At 39.0% G+C, this 24451-nt stretch overlaps 1 protein-coding gene across 1 annotated transcript; it reads left to right on the top strand.

Annotated features, from left to right (window-relative positions):
* Positions 1-279: 279 nt before the first annotated feature.
* Positions 280-24417, top strand: LOC137261604 (leucine-rich repeat-containing protein 56-like). The gene is made up of 12 exons (XM_067799381.1): positions 280-319; positions 1029-1185; positions 4622-4672; positions 14588-14736; positions 15739-15918; positions 16782-16896; positions 18574-18775; positions 19076-19276; positions 19543-19688; positions 20659-20774; positions 21357-21752; positions 21907-24417. Exons 1-12 carry the CDS (start codon positions 285-287, stop codon positions 22106-22108), a joined length of 1950 nt encoding a protein of 649 aa, XP_067655482.1. The 5' UTR covers positions 280-284; the 3' UTR covers positions 22109-24417.
* The last annotated feature ends 34 nt before the right edge of the window (positions 24418-24451 follow it).

Here is a 24451-nt window from a genome sequence, read left to right as displayed (position 1 = left end):
AGTCTCCTGTGTCTTACTCACTGATACTGGTAGTGCCATGGTAACTGCACAAAGACTGATTTATACTTATCATTACTCTTATTCAGTCAGTGAAACGCGATGACTGGAATGACTTTTAAAATTCCTAATGTCAGCATAGGATATCAGTTACTATTAAACTTGAATGAGCTTGTACATGGGCTTGAGTTGATCCATGTTTCGATCCTACAGCTAATGGATAGACTGTATTTACCTGATGTGTTTCCTCTGCAGGGTCCAGTGGTGAGTTGTGAACTGTCAAGCAAATGGCTGTAGCCCAGAATGCTGCTCACTTTACCAGGTGAGAACTGACCCATTTTATATCTTTTGAAATTGTTTTACATACAGTGATTAGTAGTGCTGGTCCTGAGTAATTGACTGAATAATCAGTCCATCAGTCTTGCTTCACTCAGCAATTTTTGATTGGGTTGGGAGATTATTTTAGTAATTAATATTCATTAAAAATGAACCATCAGATTAAACTTTAGAAAGTACCTTATTGTTGTTTGTTAAATCAACATTCTTGTGAGGGTTGAAATAGTGCACTCTTACCACAGTACGGTACATCTGCAGTAGAAGACCTTTGGTTCGGTCTGTTTCATTTCAGAATAGGAGATATGATCATTATACAGAAAACTGACAAGAGGCAAATCTACATGTACACAATAATTTGATTTGTGGGCATTTTAGAAAAGGCTTTAAAAGAATAATAAAACGATGATTCAAAAACTGAAAGTACTGAATTTTTGCAGTGCATTATAATATACTGAACCAAAAGGCAAAATTCAACAGTTCTGCTAATACCACAGTATACTGTTTTATTCCTAACACTTGAATATGTGTCTCAAAGGAAAGTAGTTTTGATTGTAGTGTTAATCAGTGTCTGTTTCATTTGAACATTGTTAATATTGTGTCCTGATATTGCCTACAGGATTTGTGACAGGGTTTACTTGTAGCACTTTGGCATAAATGGAGCCTCTTTGAAAGACAGGGGTCTCTCATTGTTTCAGAATACCAAACATGGATCCCAACTATGAGCGTCCAAGGTCTGGGTTGGCTCGAGGTGTGCAGATCACCCAGTTGGAGGATTCTCGGACCAACCCAGAGCCAGTCAATCTGGAGGAGTCTGATTATCTCCTCGAGCAGTACCTGTCCCCAAACAAGCTGGTGAGTGCCTTCTCTACCTCTGTTTCACACCAAACAGTTACATGTTTCCCTTTTTGTCACAAATCTGGATGATTACTGTCTTCTTTGTCTCATACAAAGTTTTGAGATGTCTCCTGTCTCCCAGTTTCCCACCATGCTGGTCAGTGTCATGTACCTGTCTGCCACCATGCTGGTCAGTGTGTCCATTGTACTGGTCTCCCACCGAGCTGGTCAGTGTCTCATGTACCTGTCTCCCATCAAGCTGGTCAGTGTCTCAGTTCAGTTCAATCCTTTACTGTATGAAAGGCCATAGGACTATATACAAAAAGAGATGCAGCTTAACAATAACATATGATGTATGATCAACTTTCTAACTAATCAATTCTTTTCTTGATAAAAATGATCTGTAAATAAATAGGCCTACTTTGTCTTGTTTTGGAGGTTCTTTGCAAGAAAGTAAGGAAGACAATAGTTTAACTTTGATTTGAGATAGAGACAGCTGTGGTAGATACTTGTTTCTTAGATTTTTACATACAGGAGAAATAAACATAGCATGCAATTTGTCAGTTTCTCAATTATGTAACAGAATGGACATAATCTCTTGTTTTTCCTCCATAGAAACGTATCTTCCACAGTTTATTAGTAAACCATTAAGGCCTAATCTGAACCATATAAACGCATTGCAAACATTTCTGTACCAAAGGCTATTTTGGGTAAACGATGTTCCGGCATATTAATTATTTTACACCAATAATGACTATTTGATGATATATAAAATGGGAACCTCCCACATTTACCATAAACCCTAGTGTCTCATGTCTCCCACCAAGTTGATGCGTATGTGTTTTGTGCTGGTCTCCCATTAAGTTGGTCAGTGTATCATGTACCTGTCTCCCACCAAGTTGGTCAGTGTGTCCTTTGTACTGGTCTCCCACCATGCTGGTCAGTGTGTCCTTTGTACTTGTCTCCCAAGGTGGTCAGAGTCTCATGTAACTATCTCCCACCATACTTGTCAGTATGTCCTTTGTACTGGTCTCCCAAGGTGGTCAGTGTCTCATCCACTTGTCACCCAACATGCTGGTGAGTGTCTCCCTTCTTCTGGTCTCCAGTTAGTTGGTCAGTGTTGCATATACCTGTCTCTCACCAAGCTGGTCTGTGTCTCCTTTCTAAAGGTCTCCATTTAAGTTGGTCAATATCTTGTGTACCTTTCTCACACCAAGCAGTCAGTGTCTCTTTTCCTCTATTCTCCTACCCAGTAGGTAAGTGTCTTTCCTGTAATTACCTATCCAAGTCAATCAGCTTAACTTACAAGCTACCACACAAACAGTATGTCAAGCAACTCAACAACACATACACTGGCCCTTCAACCACAGTCTTGCATATTTCAGAAATAGTGGTGTTCATAAGTAGCAGTCACCTGCTCATCTGAGTTTGACTGCTTGATTGTACATCATTGTACAGAGTAGCGTTAGCCCCTATCAACCTGTGCTTGCCAAAGGTTTGACAAAATGGATATTAAAGTCAAGCTTGCTGAGTGTCATTGTATCCTAACAGTGTTGGATGTTGTGCATAATATCAATCACTGGATTGTCTGGTTGAAACAATTATTTTCATTTTACATTGAGTGCAGCAGTAAAATGAATGCCATTGACGATGCAGAGTGTGGAAGTATATTTGCACCTTGTTCTTGACATGTACTGCTGATACCTGAACACATGATGGCACAAATGCTGATGAAGTTTTGTAAGTAAAGATATCAAGGATAAGAGTTTCCAGGGCTGGATTCACATAAAGTAGGCTCCAGTGCTTCCAACTGTTGCAAACTGGAACCTGCATGTAAAATGTGCACGTAAAAAGTCAAGAAGGTTGACAATTTGTATGGATACACTTTGTGCAGGTTGAATCTGGGCTGTGTTTCACAAAGTGATCATATAGCTATGAATAACATAACACTCATACTTTAACACACAGTTAGGACAGCTGTCGCACTACGATTTCATAGCTCCTAGACTGTAGCACAGTTACAACAGTTGTTGTGCAAGATTACCGTAAATCCTACGCTTAATAAAAGGAGTTAGAACAGTCATTATGCTACGATTATCACAGCTACCATATTTTAACATAGAGTTATGACGGCCATTGTGCTACAATTATTATATCACCATATTTTGACATATAGTTACAGCAGTCATTGTGCTACGATTATCGTAGCTCCCATAGTTTATCAAAGAGTTACAACACTTTTTGCGCAAGGTTATCATTAATCCTATACTTAAACATAGAGTTATGACAGTGGCTTGTGCTACTATTATCGTACCTCCTATACATTAACATTAAGTTATAATCATGATAACAGTCATTGTGCTGTGATCACTTTGTGAAGCAGGCCCCAGATGCCTTAAATCAGGCTGTGGTTTCCTAATTTCAGCCATTCTTGTTTATTTGACAACATTTAATAACACATTTTGTTATCATATGTGGGCCTTCATGACTACTAATATGACTATTTAGTTGCGTCATTCAGATGAACTCAGTAATATCACCTAAGTCTCCTCTTATCATTGAAAGATTCTTTCCACCCGTTGCAACTGATATATTATTCTTAAGGATATCTGCTGGTTTGATTTTGAATTAATCCAATATTCTGGCATGTGTTGTTACCATGTTTTTAAACTATGATATCACTGCCCTATGATAACATGGTCCTCTTTACATGATATCATTTTGCTATAAGATATCACCTTTGGTAACATGTAGTGTTGCTAAGAAATTGCAGACTCACCGACTTTGTTTACACTTGTCACCATATCCCATTCGCATAGATCGATGATCATGCTGTTGATCACTTAACTGTCTTGTCCCGATTTGATTATTTACAAACCGCCTCATATAGCTGGAATATTGATGAGTGCGGCATTAAACAACAACCAGCCAAGATATAAGAAAGTGAGGAAACTTTTGAAATGTGAACCTGTTTATTCATACTTTTCAACAAAAAGAGACATAAATCATCATCATCATCACAAATGATTTATGAAACACCAGTTCCAGTCTAAAAGTACTGAGTGAAAAGTTAGATACTTTCTATTTGTTATAAAATTCGTAGTTAACAAAGTCTAGTCCCAGTGGTTGAAGTATTTGGAGCAGAAAAATGTCAAATTTACTTTCCATATACAAACACCATTATCATGATTATCTCTGTAGTAAAGTGTGAATTGGCACAGTAGTTCAATATTGTGCCTTGCACAATGAAATGCACACTAACCTCTCTTTTGTTTTGGACATCAATTTTCTTAAAATCTAAATAATTTAGTTTCCTTCAAAAGTTAGTTTTTATTGAAGCCACCCGATATCTTTAACTTCGCAGGTTCTAATTTCTCCACTGTTTCTCCCACCCCTATTGCTCCTGTTGTAGAGGGTGTAGACAATAACTGTGTGATATTATTTCTAACTTCAGAACATTGACAGTGCTAGTCATGCAGGCCCTCATGCAGAAATGTTATCAGAGGTAGGCCCAAGTTTTGTTGCAGTAACTGTATCATCAAACTACATTTACAAACTTAGCTGTATCAGTAGTTTGCAAATATACTTCTGACACATCCTGAGCCATGGCTGACAAAACTCAGTTGCACCATCTACCCTGTATCCTACTTGTAAATTGATCTATATTTTCACCTGTCCATGCGTCAGGTCTACCAAAAAAACCTTTCCCATTGTACAGAATAATGCAGAAAAGTTATGTAAACATAAATTGTTACCATTATGAAACAGCAAAAATGGTTACAAAAGATTATGATACTGCAACATATTTCTATCAGCAAACTTTGACGTCAACTGCATATGATCCGTGCTTCTTTCAAAGATGGCAGACTCAGGAATACCATGAATTGAATCTCATAGAAAAGCTGTTGAATATATGAGAATAATTGCTGGCAACATTTCATACGAATTTAAAGTAAGGTACACAAGAGCGCACACAAGTTCAATAATGACAAATGCCAAATAACACAACAGAAATACTTTAAAAGGGGAATGTAAGCACTCACGATTTGTGGAAAATGTCAACATACTGTCAAAACTTTCTCTTCCATGCATGCTTGAGCAAGATTGAAGTTGCAATGTCTTCATGTTTTTATCCCATTTTAGCAATCTAAAGTTACCGTTTTTACTGTTTCAGTAGTAATGTATGTGTTTATGGCACTGTTTCCACGATTAGTGTGTACTATTCAGTGTTTTTTCTGCACAATGAGAAAGTGTTCTTGGTAGACCTGCTAGTGTCAAGTCAAGCTGATTATGGTAAAGTGGTATTCGAGGACTTATATTTTATGTCAGGTTTGAACAGCGATGCAATGTTTACCTCAAATATATCCATACGTCAGTCATAGGTATGGTGGTTGTATATCTATGCTCTTCTCTGTAAATAATATTGACTGACATGTTGCATATTCCAGGGCTTCAGATTGTCCAGCAGTGTTTTCCAGAACTGTTACGATTCACTTGCATTTTCGATGAATCAAATTGTATCCCTTCCTGAATTCAATTTTTTACTCAAATTCACAAGAACTGAATGTTCGTTGTTATTTATTCTTGTGAGTTAACTTGAATTTAATGTAATTTATGAAAGTGAGACATGCAAAATGGAACAGATCCCAGCAAGACAGGATAGTAGCCAGTACTGTTATCCACTTAATGTGATAGTAATGTGGTCACAGATCATTGTTTTGATACATTAAAGCTGCCAGCATGGACAAACATGTCAAGGATTTCATTTGTAGTCAGGGTAAGAAACTCAGCCAGACCACAGGGCTGGTTAAATGTAAAACTTGCAAATCATAACCAAAACTTACCTGCCTGCAAATAATTCATTGGAATTCATCATTTATTTTTTCGAGTGAATTGATAATGAGTTATTATCCTGAAGTATGATGAAAATCTTCGTACACATGTACATGTCTATATTTCACCCTTATCACAGTGTTCACGAATAGTGTCTGACCCTCTGACAAATCCGGTAGATCTGCCAACGGTCAGACAGAAGTCCCCAACCTGCTGGTCCCAGTGTCTGACTGAATATATCACAATAACTCTGTCTGAAGTTGTTAATTGTGGCATGTGATACTTGTTCAATGTTTATAAATTTATGTTTATAACGTTTTTCATTATATAATGTTAATAATTTCAATGCCACTTATGATAAATGTTAATTGGAAATGTGTGTTTAATTTCATTCTGTGGGTCCTGTGAATTTTCAGCGGGTCAGACAGACATCTAAAACTTACAGGACCCAACGTCCTGTTACTTTGAAACACCATTCGTGAACACTGTTATCAACAGGCATGTGGATTTGAGAATCTGGCACTCATTGTTGAAAATAAACCGTCATGGGCAGTCAAGCAGGCTGGTGTTTCAAACGCTGTTGTAGTTGCAGATACTGAATAATAAGACTGTTATGATTCACTGACTTTCTGTGTATTGAACGGAAGCCATTCATGAATTCAATTCAAAATTCATGTTCACCAGAACTGAATATAAACATTTACAAATTGGTTAACATTGTTTCAGGGAGTGCGTTTTACTTTAACCCTTATGTCCTGTCTTAGAGTGAGATATGCAGTAGTGCAAGTCATGTTAGATTGCAAAGGTTGCACATTGTACTGCTGACTGTTACAGAGATAGGGATGAAGAACTTTGACAGTGTGCCATTTTCAGGATTATTAGCCATTTCCTGAATTTGGAATGGGCCACTGCCCTTGTATCAACAGTAAGCTTCAAAATTTGAATGGGCCACAGGGATTGGGAAAGAGAACAATGGGCCATTTTCAGGATTATTAGCCATTTTCTAAATTTAGAATGGGCCATTTCCCTTGAATCAATAATAAGTAAACTTCAACATTTTAGTGGGCCATTTTTCATTCTAATGTACAAAATGGCCCATGGTCCCTGCCTTTCCTAATCCCTGGGGCCATTTCTAATACCAATGTGCAAAATGGCTCATGGCCCCTGCCTTTCCCAATCCCTGCTATTACACACCAAATTTGAGTGTAATGAGATCACTAGTTATTGCTGTGACAAATTAACACTGTCAACATCGGTATTCCTTACTGTGCATCAATCACTTTACTACAATATTACATTCGTATATAATTTTTTGTATTTGTCACCCAATATTCGTGATACATATCATATTCGCCACATGGTGTTTTCATTACAGCCCTATTGTATAATACATCAGCTCCTGGCATTGTATTTGTCACCCAATATCTGTATTCGTTAGCCAGCAGTCGTGATGTGTATCAAAATGGCCACAAAGTGGATCCATTGCTACCCTAGTGTCTTTCTTTTAAGCTCGAGTAAAGTGCCCGCCTTGGAATCAGACTATAAGTATTTTAGGCTGCAAGTATGAATATGGTTACCGATATTACCCACGCTCAGAAACTAGGCTCTTATCACCTAGTTTAATCTTTGTTTCATAGAATAATTGTATTCTTGGTCACAAGTTTCGTATTTATAGTCAACAAGTGTCGCCACTCCACTGGTTCCGTCCTATCGAGACGGCAGACAGCTGAAGCATTTTGGGGTTTTATTGTTTCAGTTGGTTAAGTCAGGCATTGATTTACCCACCTCTGCTTAATCTAACCAGTAGCTAAGGCCAGCATGCCATGTTCATTGCACAAGAATCCGTGAAGATACAGGTTAGAATTGATCGACATAGCTCATGCTTGTCGTAAGAGGCGACTAAAGGGATTGTGTGGTCAAGCTTGGTTGACTTGGTTGACAGGTCCTAGTATCCCAGCTGAGTAGTCTGATGTTCATGCAGTGGATCGCTAGATTGTCTTGTCCAGATTCGATTATTGACAGACACCTGCCATATAACTGAAACACTACTGAGTGTGGCGTAGAACAAAACTCACTCATTCATTCACTAGCAGTCTGAACTGTGAGTGGGCTGGATTAAGCAACCTTTCTTACAGTATTAGCACACCTACACAATACCTGATACCTACCAGCTTTATTGTTTAGTGTTACGTCACCCTAACCCTAACCCTAACCCTAACCCTAACCCTAACCCTAACCCTAACCCTAATGCTAATGCTAATGCTAATGCTAAACCTAAACCTTACTCTAACCCTAACCAAATGTAAACTCGCTTGCTTTCAAAGATGGCGGAAGGTATATAGTATTCTGTAGTGTTACCGAAGTATTACTTTCATATCACTGTCAGTTAAAGCAAAGCCAGAAACAATATAGTGTGAGACTTTTACTAAATTGGTGCAACTGATAAGCCTGAGACTACCTAGGTTGTGAATACTTAATACCTTTCACCTTAATCCATACAACTGCCTGTTTTTGTGAGATATTGACTCATGATAGTCAAGCGGAGGTGACAATCTCCACCAGATCTGTTGAACTACATCCATTATGCATGTTCTCTCTTACAAAATCATCGGAAGGTTCAATGTGTATTCTCACAGGGAACAGCTTCACAGGCTAATGTAAACCTTTAGTTGTTCCTGAGACAGATTAGAATTACCATGTATGTCTCATAATAATATATCTGTTGAGTTGGATCTAAATATAACCAACGGTGAAAAAGTAACAGAAATAACATTAACACTTTTTGTGTTTCCATGGACGGAGAGAGACTTACTTTCATGATATGATGTTGATGTTAATAAGTACATGAACAACACAAGATGTGCATAAGTTTGATAAGAGATAACGTTCAAGACACTGCGTAAGTGTCGTCTGAATCATCCACATTCATCTGGAACTGCCATGGAATTCTCTTTCACAAAAAAAGTCTGCAACCATGATTGGATTCAAAAAAGATTACATGCCCTTCAAAGAATATTGTCACCACAAGTCCCGGTATGATTCAGTCAAATTTGTTATTTGTGATCACTGAACTCAAATATTTACACGTATTACGTATGAGGGCAAAATTACCAGGGTTCATATTTTTCATATGATGCCCGAGAGCAACATATCACTTTGTCATGGTAACGTGCCATCATGAACAATGCTATGACATCATGTTTCTTCTGTGAGGTTACGTTCTACAAGCGGTGACTACGGGTGACCAGCCTGTGTTTGATAGTAGATGTGGGTTTATTTTCCTCAATTTGACGACATCTCAAATAAACAGAATATCATACTTGTGCCCATGTCATGCTATGTTTATGACACTCATGCTTAAATATCAGTATACCAAACAGTTAGGTACTCGTATCATTATCATAGTATGACATGGGCACATATAATGTATAATATTCTCTGTATCTTGTTATATCATGTTTTGTGTTTGGAACTTGTATGTTATGTATCAAAATCAGATATGCTAAATGCATGTGTGCAAGACCGCAAACAGTTCAGTCATTAAGCTATGAGTGACACAGCCCAATGTTACAAACGATATCACAGAAATCTTTCAACTGGAGCAAGCACCTAATATGTTTGGGGATTTTTTCATTCCTTGGCATCAAACAAAGGATTCATGGATAAATAGTTGTTTTCATAACCCTATATTTGCATCTGAGTCAGTGGTGGTCTGATTAATTCAAATAATAGAAGATTGGTTGCAGTGACCAAACATCCAAGCAGTCAATCATGTTTCCTCATAATCAAACACAAACAATTCTGGAACACTTGTTTACTTTAACAATATTTTTCACAAGGTTGGTTTTGCCTGTTACATTTCATGAGCACTACAAGCTCATTCCAAGTCATAATTAAATTTATTTTTAAGACTCTAAGAAAGTTCTGTACCTTACATGCTAGTCCTCCTTTATAAAAATGTGAAATTTGCAAATGCATTTTATGCAGTTTGCAAAAACAACCAAATACCTACTTACACATTAACAAAAATAACTGGAAAAATTTCATAAATGATACTAACCAGTTATTTTCTATGATTGATCAGTTGTAATGAACCAGTCTGTACTGAACAGTTAATGACTGGAACAATCATTTCATTGACAGTCAACAACAGGCTACAGTCATCTATTATGGGTCTTGGGTCCAAAAGAGGGTTCCAGTGAAAACCCTTATCTAACTGTGATTACACAATGCCATTTAGAAAGTGGTCAAATGCAACATATGTCATGTGAAATCCCAAATATGACATATGTTGCTTTATCTAACTGGTGTGCTGGTTTGCTTGGGGGAATTAACTCAGCAAAGAGTCCGAAGTCACAAGAAGCTAGTCACAATTTTATTTACAAGAACAGAAAAACATGGGTGGCCACAGAGAGGCAGTACAACCCTCTAGACTGAGGCCTTGAGCTGACTTGTGTTGGGATTCTAAACCCTACTGATGGACAAATGGCTTTGGAGACTATTTAACTAAAATTGAAACAATACCAAGATAATGATTCGTTGACTGATACAAAAACGGGTGTAACCTGCAATAACCAGTGAAATATAGAGTAAACCAAATGACCAGACAGGGGATTATTTAATCTTTCAGGGTTATCTAGAACATCTGTGAAATTGTGTAGTCATAACTTATACCTTTTTCAAATAAGTACATCTGTGAGATGAGTTTTACTACCTTTGACTGGAGTTTTTCTCTAAGCTATTACTGATGCGTGATGAAACTAATATTCTGTATTTATTTTTTTCTAATATCTGAATGCTGAGAATGTATTGCTTGTACTGGCTATGATGTATAATGAATTTTGGTTTGTATTATTAATCCATGATGCATCTATCAGCCTACATCAACAACAATTGATAATTACATTTTTATGATCAGCAAATTCCAAACCGGTTAAAGGTATAAAATATTACACTTTGGTGTTTTAAACACACATGTACTTAAATCATTTATTTGAGGAAGTGTGCAGTCTAAGTAAACTTAGTCTCAGTGTATTTTGTTACACTCCACTGAATCTAACAAAAGCTAGTAGAAGGTCGCATCAGGTAACCTTTGAGTGACCAATGACCATCCAATCAAATGTGAGACAGTTAAATAGATTTAACCAATCAGACAATGACTTCTGTATAGGGATGGGAGGGACTTTCAAAATATTCAGGACACTGACACAGATCTCTCCACAAACAGAACTCCTCATATAACACTTATTTGACCTGCAATATATACGCTATGGGGTTTCTGTTGACATGGTTACCATTAGTTAATATTTCCACAAGATGACATCCTTGAATATTGCCAAACACACTATTTTCAGCGACTGTTTACTCACCGTTGCCATGGTTGTACGTACGCCGTGTGCATCACCCGGAAGCGAGCGTACGATAAAAAGCATTCGGAATCGTTCGAGTACAAACCTTTTTGAGATGAAAGGTTGAAAAGGAATGCGCAAATGTCCACTTTCGCGATTTGGTAAGCTGTGTTCTGATTGGTCAATCTCAAAGATTACCTGACGCAACCTCCCATGAGGTTTTGTTAGACTCAGTAGTGGAGTGTAACGAAAAGTACTGAGGATAAGTTTACTTAGACTGAGGAAGTATGTGGATACAGCTGTCATTATGGCTTTCTCGTAAACATGTTCAATAATGTACATGCCTGCTCCAACACTGATAGTTTGGTCTTCCCTCGTTTAATGTTCATACTCCATTAAACTAACTCTGTAACAGTGAGCGACAGTCAGTTCTTAAAGTCAAATTGCTGAAATGCTGTTTAATACTCATTAAAATTCCACCTCACCAATTCACTTTATAATTATATACCTATGCAGTCAAACATCGTTTATCCAGACATTTGTGTTCCATTCGAAAATTGTTCGGATAGCGAGATGTCCAGTTAACTGGATCAAACAAGCTAAACATGAAAATTAAGTGAAAGCAAAAAGTGAAAATTGTTTCATGTGTGTGTATCAATAAATCAATAGTCAATAGTAATAACAGTGAATCATCACAACATAAATTAGTATACTGATAATACATGGAAGGCGGAACGCAGGATACAAGTTGTCAGGTTGTCTCAGATGTAATCATGTGGCATCTGAAGCTTCAGGTGGCAAGTAAACGAACGTAAATCCATGACAAAACTGATGAAAAGTTCTCACACCGCCAAATCCTAATTAACCTCTTGAGTGACACACGTCCCTAGTGTTCTGATAGGTAATTAATCAGTTCACATCAAATGCCTTCCGATAGATGAAGAATGAATGCACTTAGTTGTGCGGTAAACGTTATTGACACGACACATACACATGTATGTGTGCACAGATCTTTCCGTCCGGATAACAGGAACATTTTTCAGTGGAAATCTATAGGAATGGTTTGAAATTTCGCGGTCCAGATCCGAAAGCGTGGGATCCGGTTAAGCGAGTACAATTACTGAACGTATGTTTTGTTTCTCACGAAAATCATCCAGAAGGCAGGGTTTCCGGATATGCAGGGTCCGATTCAGTATTCAGTAGTGCATGGTATTGGCATACAATCTGTAATATGATACTTCAGACTGCTAAAATTTAGTCACATCAATGTATTGCCAAAGTATTGTGAACTTAAAGGTCACATGCAACCAAAAAAATCACACATAATTAAAACACTAGTATCATTTATTCATAACATATAAAATACATTGCTGCTTGTAAAGAAACAAATAAACAATAAGCGTAGAATCACGATTCAAACGTGCAATATGTTGTACTTGGGCTTTCTTCCCTCGAAACGAAGCCGTCATAGCGGGTGGGTGTGCACTCAAGTTTAACAACGGCTTGCGATTGGCTGGTTGATTTGCTGATATACTGGGGGCTCATTGTGTGTACAGAAAGATGATCTGTTTGATGGGCATTTTAGAAGTATGGCGTGTTAAAAAGAAAGTAGGATTCTTTATGGATAACAACTTCTTTTATTGTACTTGATGTGTCGTTTCAGTATGGATTTATATCCAGTTGTCAAACAAACTTGTATAGACTAGAATCCATAAAGAATGTATATAGAGATGTTGAGTTTTGTAAGTACATGTTTCCTGAATTTGCGTTCAATCCAATTAAAAATCATCTCAGTAGAGATGGTGAACTACTGCATGGCTGGAAACTGTCCTTCGTCCAAGTACAAAGCAGGACTTGAAACTGACTTGCACCATGTTTTGTCCGATCCAGTTATCCAAGAAAAATGGATGTAGTTTGTTTGCAACGCAAAGAAATAAAAACATGTCGTGTGTACAAGTACCACACATGCCTAATTATGTAATGTGGCAGAGACAGGACTCGGGTGCACGAGTCATAAATCAATTTATTTTGTTTATGTTGTATAGCCTGATAGGTATTATGTTCAAATTGCATGTGGTCACTGATGGAAGCTGTGTATTGCATATTGTCTTTAACAGTCAGGCAGGCAGACACATAGGCGTCAATAAATCAGACATTGAGCTTTCTCTGTGACAGAGGCTGCTTACCACAATCAGCAGGTTTTTTTTATGTACCAAGTAGATTATTTACTTGTTTGTGTACACAACCAAGATTAGACTACTGCGCACGACCTCATACTCCGGGCATGCATGCTGTTTCAAACTCTGCGAACCTATTCACTGTGCATGCGTTATGGTGCAGCTCAGCAAAGCAGCTGAAACCACTTTTTCCCCAAGGGTGGGGGGAAATTTAGTGAATCATTTGAACACCTGTTCGCCGGGGTTTTTTTCCATCATTTTTTTTTCAACTTTACAGGTTGAATTGGCATTTTTGATGATTTGTTTCGGTAAGTGCATACCGAAAGTTGCAAAGTTGTGTTTTATATTGCAAGTGACCTTTAAGCTTCAATACAATGCTACTCGAATCCAGACAGGAGGATGGCGGTATGATATACATGTATATCACAATGCAAAAATATTTAATGTCTAACACCAACTATTAAGCACCTTAACTTCAAAACAAAACAAATTGTATAGTATTTCATCAAATTTCACCAGCGTTAGTCAATGTTTATTTGGAGATTAGATAATTAAGGTTATAAACACAGTCTGTGAATGTCAGTATCATACAAGTGCTAAGTCTGAAACAGCTCTTGTTGCAGGAATTTGCTTATAAAGTGAAAAAAAAGTGAGCATATATTGTAATCAATAGAACAAAAGTGTGCCTTTTTTCTTGACAAATACCTTGATTCGGCAATATTTAAAGTGAAACATTGCTGTATTGTGGTCCATTTGAAGTACATGTACCATATCAGGATACAGGACAATGTAAAACTATTATATCGATTCACTGCATCGGCCGCCATGGCCCTGCACTGATGTATATCAGTAAATTGTATTCATTCCCTGTTCACTCACTCACTCACTCACTCACTCACCCACCAACCCACCAACCCACTCACTCGCTCACTCACTCACTGGTGATAAGAACCCGGACGAGATACTAATGTCGTGTGATGTTGAAGTTGCAGCTGCTACTGATTGGTGTGGAGAACCCAGATGACATGCACTGTATGATGTGTGACACTGTTACTGTTACAGCGCCTGCTGACTGGTGTGGAGAATCTGGAGGAGGTGCACTCTCTGGAGATGAAGGTGGACACCACAGAGACCAGCCTGGGCAACTTTGGGGGACTGCTGCCCAATCTGCGCCAACTCAAGCTGTCTGACAGTATCATCTCAGGAATCAGGTACACCTGACAAATTGGACTTGCTTCATGATGCCTAGACTAGTGCATAGTCTCTGAATATATAGCAACAAATACTTCACTTCCTTCAAAATTGCAAAGGATCCCCAGTGAGATGGGAGGTGAACCTGAGGAAAGCCAGATTGTTTCATTTAGGGCTATAACATAAGAGAAAGGACTGGGGAGAATGGAAAAGAATGTGATTCAGGGACTGTGAGACAGTGAGTGAATACAATTTTATGCTGCTTTCAGTAATATTCCAGCAATATAATCACGGTGGGGACACCAGAAATGGGTTTTACACATTGTGTGTACCCATGTGGGGATTCGAACCCCGGTCTTCAATGTGACAAGCGGACGGTTTAACCTCCTGGCCACCCCACTGCCCATAGTGAGACAGACTACATGACACCTACCGCAGTAAAAGGAAGAAAGATCTGTCATTAGTCATAGTGGTAGTGGTTGTTCACAATTTTGAGGTGGTCACTCAATCAACAGTGAGTGAGTTTTATGCCACATTCAGTAATATTCCAACTTTATGGCAATGGCCTGTAAATACTTGAGTCTGGACCAGACAATTCAGTGATCAACAGCATGAGCATCAATCAGTGCAGGTGGGTTCCGCTGCAGAATTATGCCCCTTACCAGTATCAGGATTGTTGGCTGTGGATTGAAATGTGAAAGGCGAAGGATAAGATGTAACTAAAATACTATTCAAGCTAACTTTAATAAATATTCAACCTGGAAGTCACTGATCACTGAGTTTAGTTCAGCAATATCATGGCGGAGGATACCAGAAATGGGAATCACACATTATGCCCATGAGGGAAATCGAACCAGGGTCTTGAGAATGATGAACAAAAGCCGTAATCAACATCCTACCCCACCACCACTCCCACCCTGGCAGGTTTTTGTTTATCAACTGACAATTCTTGCAGAGACCAGTCCTTATTGAAATGATGGTACAAGGTGCAGAACTGCTCAGTGATGACTCATGTTTTTCAGGGACATTGGGTCCTCTCTCCGAGGTCTGCGGGTGTTATGGATGTGTCGATGTGGGTTAAGTGAGCTGGATGGAGTAGCCTCCTTGACGAGTCTGAAGGAACTCTACCTATCGTACAATGATATATCTGACATCAGCCCCATCAGCATGATCGACACACTAGAGATCCTGGACCTGGAAGGGTAAGTACAACATCATCAGAGATTATCCAGTTCCATTAATATCCATCCGTACTTGAGGAATATTGAAGGCATTTTCCAGTTTTGTCATGGATTTCATCAGGATTGATTCTAATACAACAGCTGATTAGGTTAACTAATATCATTCAAGAATCTTTTCAAAAAGCATCTGTTAAAATTTTTGTGTCATGTATGACCCACTGCTGTTAAGAGTACTGAGTGTGAGTGAGTTTAGTTTACGCCACACTTGGCAGTATTCCAGCTATATGGCAGCGACCGTAAATAATCTGAACCAGACAATCCATTCATCAACAGTAGAGTTTCAGCCTATGAATTTGGGATACGATGACAGTGAACCTGACCACCTGATCCCATTAGTCACCTCTTACAACAAGCAACGGTTACAGAGGATCAATTCTTCCATAGATCTTCCATGTCTGTTAAAAACAAGGATAAGATTCTTACTCAGTTTCAGAGTAACCCATGCAGTCAACCGAAGGTCAAGGAATGATCAATTTCTGGCTGTAGATGCAGCTGGAATACTGCTATCTGTCTTTTACACAACATTCATTTTCCATTTGTTTCTTTTTGACAGGGATCGCAATCCTCTACGGATTACAACTAATTTTATTTCAAACTGATCAATTTTGTGATTCATCTGAACCACCATTCGATGACACAATATTACGTTTTCAGCTAAAAACCAATTTTCCTGTTCCTGTTTCATTTAAAGAAGAATAACACATCACACTCTTGAAAATGTTTGGAGAAACTCCTGACTTACATATGTTTGGTTTTTGACCTGGCAGTTGGATTCTGTCATGTCTGACATGTTGCTGAATCCTTTTGGTTTGTTTTGTCCCCAGAAACTACATCAATGATGTGAGCCAGATCCAGTACCTAGCCATGTGTCAGAGTCTTAAAAGTCTTTCCTTGGAGGGCAACCCTGTCTGTCTCATGCCCCATCCAGAATCTCAGCAGGTGAGAGAAACTTGTGTTAGATCATTGTCCTTCTGTTATCATGACTAATCTCCTGTTGACGTTAGTCATTGTATTATATCACTACTGGTTCTGTTTCTGTTGCTGTGTTGTTTAACGCCGCTCTCAGCTACATTCCAGCTATTTGGTGGCGGTCTGTAAATAATCGAGTCCAAACAAGACAGTCTAGCATCATCATCATAAGCATCGATCTACGCAGTTGGGATGCAATGGCATTTGTGAATGACAAACATGGGTTACTGAAGACCAGTTCTATCCCAGATCTTCATGGGTCGGTTCTGTTTTGATTCAGTAAATTCATTATTGTTGCAATTTGTGTAAAAGGAGTGTTTTCACTTGAATTTGGGTGTTATTTATGAAAGCAGGATAAGCAAAATAGAATATGACAGCCATGACATTGCTGTCATATTGCTAAAAGCAACATAAAACTAAACTCAAGGTCATACTGTTGATTACTGGATTGTCTGATCCAAACTCGATGATTCACAGACTGCCGCCATATAGCTGGAATTTTGCTGAGTTTGTCATCAATCAGTCAGTCAGTTATAAAACTCACTGACTCACTCACTCACTCACTCACTCACTCACTCACTCACTCTGGATATTTATGATATGTATCATACTCAGATGGTTGTGAATTTGTTTTGGTCACTTTACTTCGTTTAGGTAGTGAGTGAGTGAGTTGGCAGCTAACTTCTCATGAGCAGTATTTCATAGAATTGTGATGATACGTCCATGCCACGATACGATACGTATCACGATACTGGTAGTCCAATACATACGATACGTATCACGATATTTTGTCCTTGTAGACAGAAAAATACAAGTACTGGAAATAATGTGCTGTTATGTTATCATTTCAGGGAAGGTATTCTTCTCCCAAGAAAAATAAAACATGTCATCATGAAAGTCATTTTATTAACAATGTTTAGCATGTGTCAGTAAAGTAGTGTTTTACCAAAAATTGGAACAGCAGGGATCAACATTGGCACAACTGGCTTTTTCGCACAGATAACAAAATAGAGTTTGTAGACTGCTAAGTATGTAAGTATCGTGTTGAATCGATACACGACAATCGTATTGATGTATTGTATCATGCAGCTCTTAAATCGCGATAATTTGCATATCGATATTCGTCACAACTCTAGTATTTCATCCATATTGTGATGAGAACAATTTAATTTATATCAGTGGTAAAATCAATAGATTGAGAACCTAATATAAAACGATCATCGAAGGACAGTAAAACCACTACAATATCACAGTGTTTAATTTAAAACTAATACACTATTGTAGAAATATGTCACTATTAGACAACAGTACAATGTAAAGACTGCTATAGATCACCTGAAGGCCGATCACCATATTAGGGACCATGGAGACTTACAGTACAATTGCTACTTGCATTGGCCCAAGACAGATTCAACCCTTCAGCAGTTGGTGATGGTAGTTAGCTGTTGACAAACATGAATATGACAAAAATACTACATGTAAAAAATCTGGTAGCTGTAGTCATACATTAACATGACAAAAATACTACATTTAAAAAATCTGGTAGATTTACATTACCCTTCTACGTTTCGGGACTTCCATACTCTCTATGTGTAGGTAAAACTGGAGAGAGTTTCTTAATTTTGAAGCATATTGATATTTTTGTAGACCAACTACAACTACAGGGAGTATGTAAAGAAAGTCTTGCCTAATCTTCAAGTTCTGGATGAGGAGCCATTGCTGGACGGGTCAGCTACTGACCGTAAGCCCAATGCCTTTGAGGATGACTGGGCATACCTGGAAGAACTGCAGAAAGATGCCCTGTTGATGGAGTCCCTCATTGACACAGTCAATATTGGTACAGAGGCAGGTGAGCACTAACCACAAGGCTACCCCACCACCACTGAGGACATTGTAGCTTATGAAGCCAGAATATTGTGTCGTTGATATCATTAGCAATGATATCCTATACAGTAGAAAAAATTGATTTTGAAACCAGCTTTCTTGGTGTCTCTGTCACCTTTTAGTCTCATGTTTGATTATAATTTTTTTATTATGATTATGTTGACATTTTGTGTCCTCAATGATGAGTTTGGGTTAACCCCAGCTAAAACATACAAGCATTGTTTTGAGGTTAACCCCAGCTAAAACATACAAACATTGTTTTGAGGTTCCCGCCCTGGTACAGCAGCACTTCGTCCAGCTACAGCCTACCGGCCTGGCACAGCCCTCAGAAGGCCGCCCACAAGTTTCCGTCCAACAAGTGGTCGAGCTTCATCAGTTGCTACTCGACCTGTATCAGCCCGTCCAATAACCTCAGCTCGTCCAGCAACGAGTGCACGGCCAACCACGGCGCGACCAAGTTCTAGTGGTAAGAACATGCTTGTCGATGTAACATGTCAGTTTATAGGTACACAGTACACTCTGCAGGTTTCTGTATTCTTACAACAGCAACCTCAGGAGAGACTGTCTTGTAATTGATATAATAGGACACTATTGAGATACAGTGTAAAAACCCTGTACTCGTAGGTCCGGCTTAGCTCATCTCTGTTACAGTGTATAGATTCAAGGCAACAGCCTAATTGTCAACCCCACATATGTAAATTGTTTCTAAATGATTATGTGGTTTTGAATCAGAATCTGTGGAGGTGGATGCTACAAGTGACCTTACCCTTGGGAATGTCATCTGTGGGAACCCTTCCCGAGCACTTAAAAACAGGAGGAAAGTTGGGAGGTCGACTGAGGAGGAGCTGGAGAAGGACAAGCAGAGGCTAATAGCAGAGGTGGGAAGAACACAGTATAAAGTCCCACCCATGAAGATTGGGGTTGGAAACCTGTGAAGATTCGGGTTAAAATTGGTCTTAGCAACCCATGGTTGGAATTGGTCTCAGCTACCTATGGTTGGAATTGGTCTTAGCTACCCATGGTTGGAATTGGTCTTAGCTACCCATGGTTGGAATTGGTCTTAGTTACCCATGGTTGGAATTGGTCTTAGCAACCCATGGTTGGAATTGGTCTCAGCTACCCATGGTTGGAATTGGTCTTAGCAATCCATGGTTGGAATTGGTCTTAGCAATTCATGCTTGTCATAAGAGGCAACTAACAGGATCAGGTGGTCAGGCTTGCTGACTTGGTTGACACTTGTCATTGCATACCAGCAGCATAGATCAGTGTTCATGCTGATGGTAAATGGATTGTCTGATCCAAAGTCAGTTATTTACAGACTGCTGTCATACAGCCAGTATATTGCTAAGTGCCTGGTTAAACAACAACCACTCAGTATTCAGTCCACATTATGGACACACAGTCTTCAAACTGTATCACTGGAGCATGATTTTACCTTAACCTCCTCAGTGTGCATGCAGTTTATATCTTTCACAGTGCCTCTCATGCAATTCATATTTAAAACCTGAGCCTTTAAATCAACTGTAGAGCTGTGATAATTTTTGTTTTATGTATTTCTGATTTTCCAACACAGTATATTGACCTCCATTCTACCATAACCGCTTTATTAAGATTTTAAAAAAAATTCATACTGTATTGGAAAATCAGAAATATATAATGTGATTATATACCTCTGACTGACTTTGATAAACCAATCACAATCCAGTATTTACTGAAGTCATGAAAGATTGTAAATTGTGTGTCTCATGAAAATTAAATCTCATTCTTTGATTAAAACCTGTAGTTGTCTAGATGTTCAAGCGTGTTGTATTATGGTAGATGATTTTGTTACTGGCATTTTATCTTCAGTCTGGTCACCACATAGCATTAGCGGAGTCTAGAATCACCTCCATCTCTACAGAAGACAGTGTGCTGGATCCATCAATCAGACAGGAGATCTCAGAGTGGCGTGTTGAACATGACAGGTAAGAAGTGATACCAATAAGGGCAACAGAATCAGTGTATTCTGAGCATTACTATCCTCCGTAACAGGGGTTTGGGGGCTGGGGAGGTGTGGGAGGGGGTTATTAAAGTAGACCCTGTCTGTCTGTGCTTATTTGTCTTTTCCAGAGCTGAACTTCGCTCTGGTGGTGCACTGGTGCCTTTTGGTACTTTGGGGTTTCTGACTAAAATATTTGTTCATTTCCATGGCAACAGAAATTTACTTTTACTGGAATTGGTGGTGCACTAATATACCTAAATCTAAATGAAAACACAACCCTTTAATCATGAAAGAATAGGATGCATTGTTTAATCTATCAGTCACATGATCATAATGGGTCCGGGTATGGAGATGGCTACCCATGCCCAACTCATTACCCACCCGTCCTGGGTTACCCCGTCGCAGCCCTAATACACACCAAAACATTTGACATCAGCATGACGAGTAGACATATTCAAGAAGAGTATTTTGCCACTGCTGGGAATATTGATGACTTTGTCTTGTTGTTGTTGTTGTTGTTGTTGTTGTTAGGTCTAATTCAGATGGTGTTACTATGTTTCAACAGACGTATGGTAGAGTTAGAAAAGGAGAGAGCTCCTCAGGTACTGGTGGTGGATCACTTGGAGCCGACAGATGGGCTCTCAGACAGCTCTCTTACAGACAGTGATGAAGTTGATGATGAAGATTTAGCTCCTCACAGAGTTTTAGGAGCACATGGTGGAAGTGAAGATGGTGTGATATACTCGCAAAGTAAATTTCGAGCCCCTAATCTGGGACTGAAGCACGATGAGTCATTTGAAGCAGAAGAAGAGGAAGAAATTGTGTCAAGGTCACATCGAAGGTCACCCAGCCCTAGCCTTAGGTTACAGTCACGGCGAAGCCAAAGTCCAGTTCCAACTGCTCTTATGACAAACGGCCGACAACTACCCACTCCACCTCTGCCAGGCATGATGGCAGCAAGGTTAGTTGTGTGAGATTGATCAGTGGTGGTGTATTTCCTTTGCATATGACTATTTGAGTAACACAAGTACCCTTCTTCTTTGAGTAAAGGTGACGTGATTTCTGTTCAGTAATTTCTTCTCACTGAAATGTCTCCTATTAATTATTTGTTTCAGAAAGGGTGAAATGGGGGTAGTGACGACAGCTACTGGGTTACCTCCCCCTGTCATACGAACACTGTCTAACCCAGGTGGGAGTCCTTCACCCCCGACCTCGGGGGGTAGTGTAGCACGGCCAGGAATACCCCATCCTCGTATTCGGCGGCAGCTCCCTGAGGTTCCCAGTCTACCCTCCAGGCCACCAGTACCAAAGTCCTAGCAGGAACTCTGAACTAACCAACGGACAATTGCAGGAGATGTGTGATCAAAATACATGTGTGCAGTGAATCAAGGATTAGCACTTAATCAGACGTTGCTGATGTAATCATCCTTGCCTCAGACCAGTGTTCAAAACTCAGGTGAAAAAATCATATTGGTGAGTCAACTTCAAAAGCAGGAAATTGAAGAAGAGTCTGTACTGATGACGGTTCTCAGTGATTCGTAGTAGTGGGTTGTCCTGTGAACACTGCAGGGATTTATGTGTGGTGATGAGTGTGGTCAGAGTGATGAAGTCGATGAGACATCAGTTGTGGAGAGGTTGACAAGCTCCAAATAATTACATTCTTCTGTGATACAAACATACAGTGATTAGCATGGGACTCGACCTGAGTATTCACACCCATCGAGAGCATCATGTTTCGGATCTGCTGAACATGCAGAGTAATCTGTCTTTTACATATCATGTTTTGTTATTTGAGTATATAATACAGTGAGACCCTTTTAATCCAAATGGTAAGATTCTTGTAAAAGAAATGGAGGTGCTATTGTGCTTACCAAATCATGGAAGTGGAGTTGTTCCCGTGTATGTATCTTCCATACAGTAGCATACAATTCTTGGTTCACATTTGGCCTGCGATGAGTCTGAGGTGTGTGAAAACTGCCCATAGCTCCATTTTCGTACAGTGACAGGAGTTACTTGTAAGATTATCACATGATTCTATGGGTGCCATAGCCTTTTGTCAATCATCGAAGTTTGACAAAATCGGAAAAAATTGTAAGCCCGTAGGTAGCATTACAGGGGCCACATGGTGATTGACTAAAGGATCAAGGGATATCTGCACGACCATTGCACACCTACCATATGATCACCATGTGGCCTCCATAAGATCTCCATACAAATTCCAAGCAGCTTCCATGCTGGTTTGCCTCAGCTTGCCCCCCAGAAATTGCACAATGCCAGTAGACAATGAACACACTATCTACAATGACTAAAAATGTAAAATCATAGACTACTTTATCATAAGACACCCTTGGCAAATGTGATCCAGGCATAAGTTGGAGTGTCCAGATTAACAAGGTTTGAATTAATTGGGTTTCTCTGTCTACAGTATTGTTTATGTCTATTATCGCTGACACCAGCGGCTGTGTGTTCAAGTGTTTCTCCAGACTAGTATGAAACTTCCTATGTTAACCTTGCGTCATCCCTGGAGTCATCAGTCAACCGTCCAGCATTAATGTTAGTCCTCGTCTCCCAGTTTCACCGTGTCCCTTTCTGTCTTCAACCGGATTTAACATGGAATATGACATTCAGGAGGTACCTGGAATGACATGAGTCATTAGATTCTGTCTTCAGCAGTAAGCTCACAGATACCCTTCAGTCAAAACATAATGATTTTATCATTTCCAAGATTAGAGACTTTGGTACATATTCTTAGTCAGCTAGGGTTGTGTAGCCCAGTCGTCCTAGATGCCACAACTCTCAGGAACATTTCTAGAATCTTGTGTTCAGATTGCAAAAGTCACTCACAATTGTCTTGGTCCAGAAATAGCTGCCTTAGAAATATGAGTTGTTTTGAGATGCTGCGTCTTTGCCTAACCACCGTTCTTGATCAGCATGAGAATGAAGCTGTATACTATTATATCCATCAAAAGTTTAGACCCAGTGGTGTAAATATAGCCACTTACTTCAATCACCAGTTGTAAACAAGACAAAATATTCCATACTGTTCCATACTGGTACTGTTTACGCATGAACTGAAGTATTGTAAAACAAATTCATAACATTGAAACGATTATTTCCATGGGTTCAATAAATGATGAAACTAAGCGAAAAGTGGCAAATTCTACACTAAACTTTACACCCAACACTGCTGTTTGCATATGCACAATATTTGTACATTCTTTTCACCAATTTGATGCATGATCCTCATGCAGTTTATCTGCATAGGGTTTCCCCAAGTTAGTGGAGAAATTCATCTTTGATATGTGCGTGCGTGTGTGCGTGTGTGCACAGTAAGTGCTTTAAAAGAGTCTAAACTTTCAATGGGTAATATACAACGGTTTCTCAAAGTGACTTCTAAGTAATGCTAGAATTTGTTCATCTCCTGAAATCAAGAAAATAAGGAGTGTCAGTTGAAGGGTGTACTTGCCTTGCCGTATTTGACTTCCAGTAATGGTGTTTGATCAGCATTCTATAAGTTGGTGAGTCAGTAATGACTTAATACATAACAACTTTTTCTTTTCTGCATAGAGCTACGTTTCTGTGCAGATTTTGACACCATTGTCAAGTTAAGAGTGATATGTTTAAAATATTGTTTAAATAAGAATAAATTAAAGTATGTAT

Source organism: Haliotis asinina, chromosome 14, assembly GCF_037392515.1.
Source record: "Haliotis asinina isolate JCU_RB_2024 chromosome 14, JCU_Hal_asi_v2, whole genome shotgun sequence".
Lineage (NCBI taxonomy): Eukaryota > Metazoa > Mollusca > Gastropoda > Lepetellida > Haliotidae > Haliotis > Haliotis asinina.
Note: the sequence above shows the minus strand (reverse complement) of the source record. Positions and strands in the feature narration are given on the sequence as shown.

Excerpts from the sequence above, each read along its gene's own strand:
- LOC137261604 (XM_067799381.1), top strand. The coding sequence starts at position 285 with ATGGCTGTAGCCCAGAATGCTGCTCACTTTACCAG. Across the intron at positions 16,897-18,573 it reads CCCATCCAGAATCTCAGCAG|ACCAACTACAACTACAGGGA; the intron begins GTGAGAGAAACT and ends ATATTTTTGTAG. Across the intron at positions 21,753-21,906 it reads CCAGGCATGATGGCAGCAAG|AAAGGGTGAAATGGGGGTAG; the intron begins GTTAGTTGTGTG and ends TATTTGTTTCAG.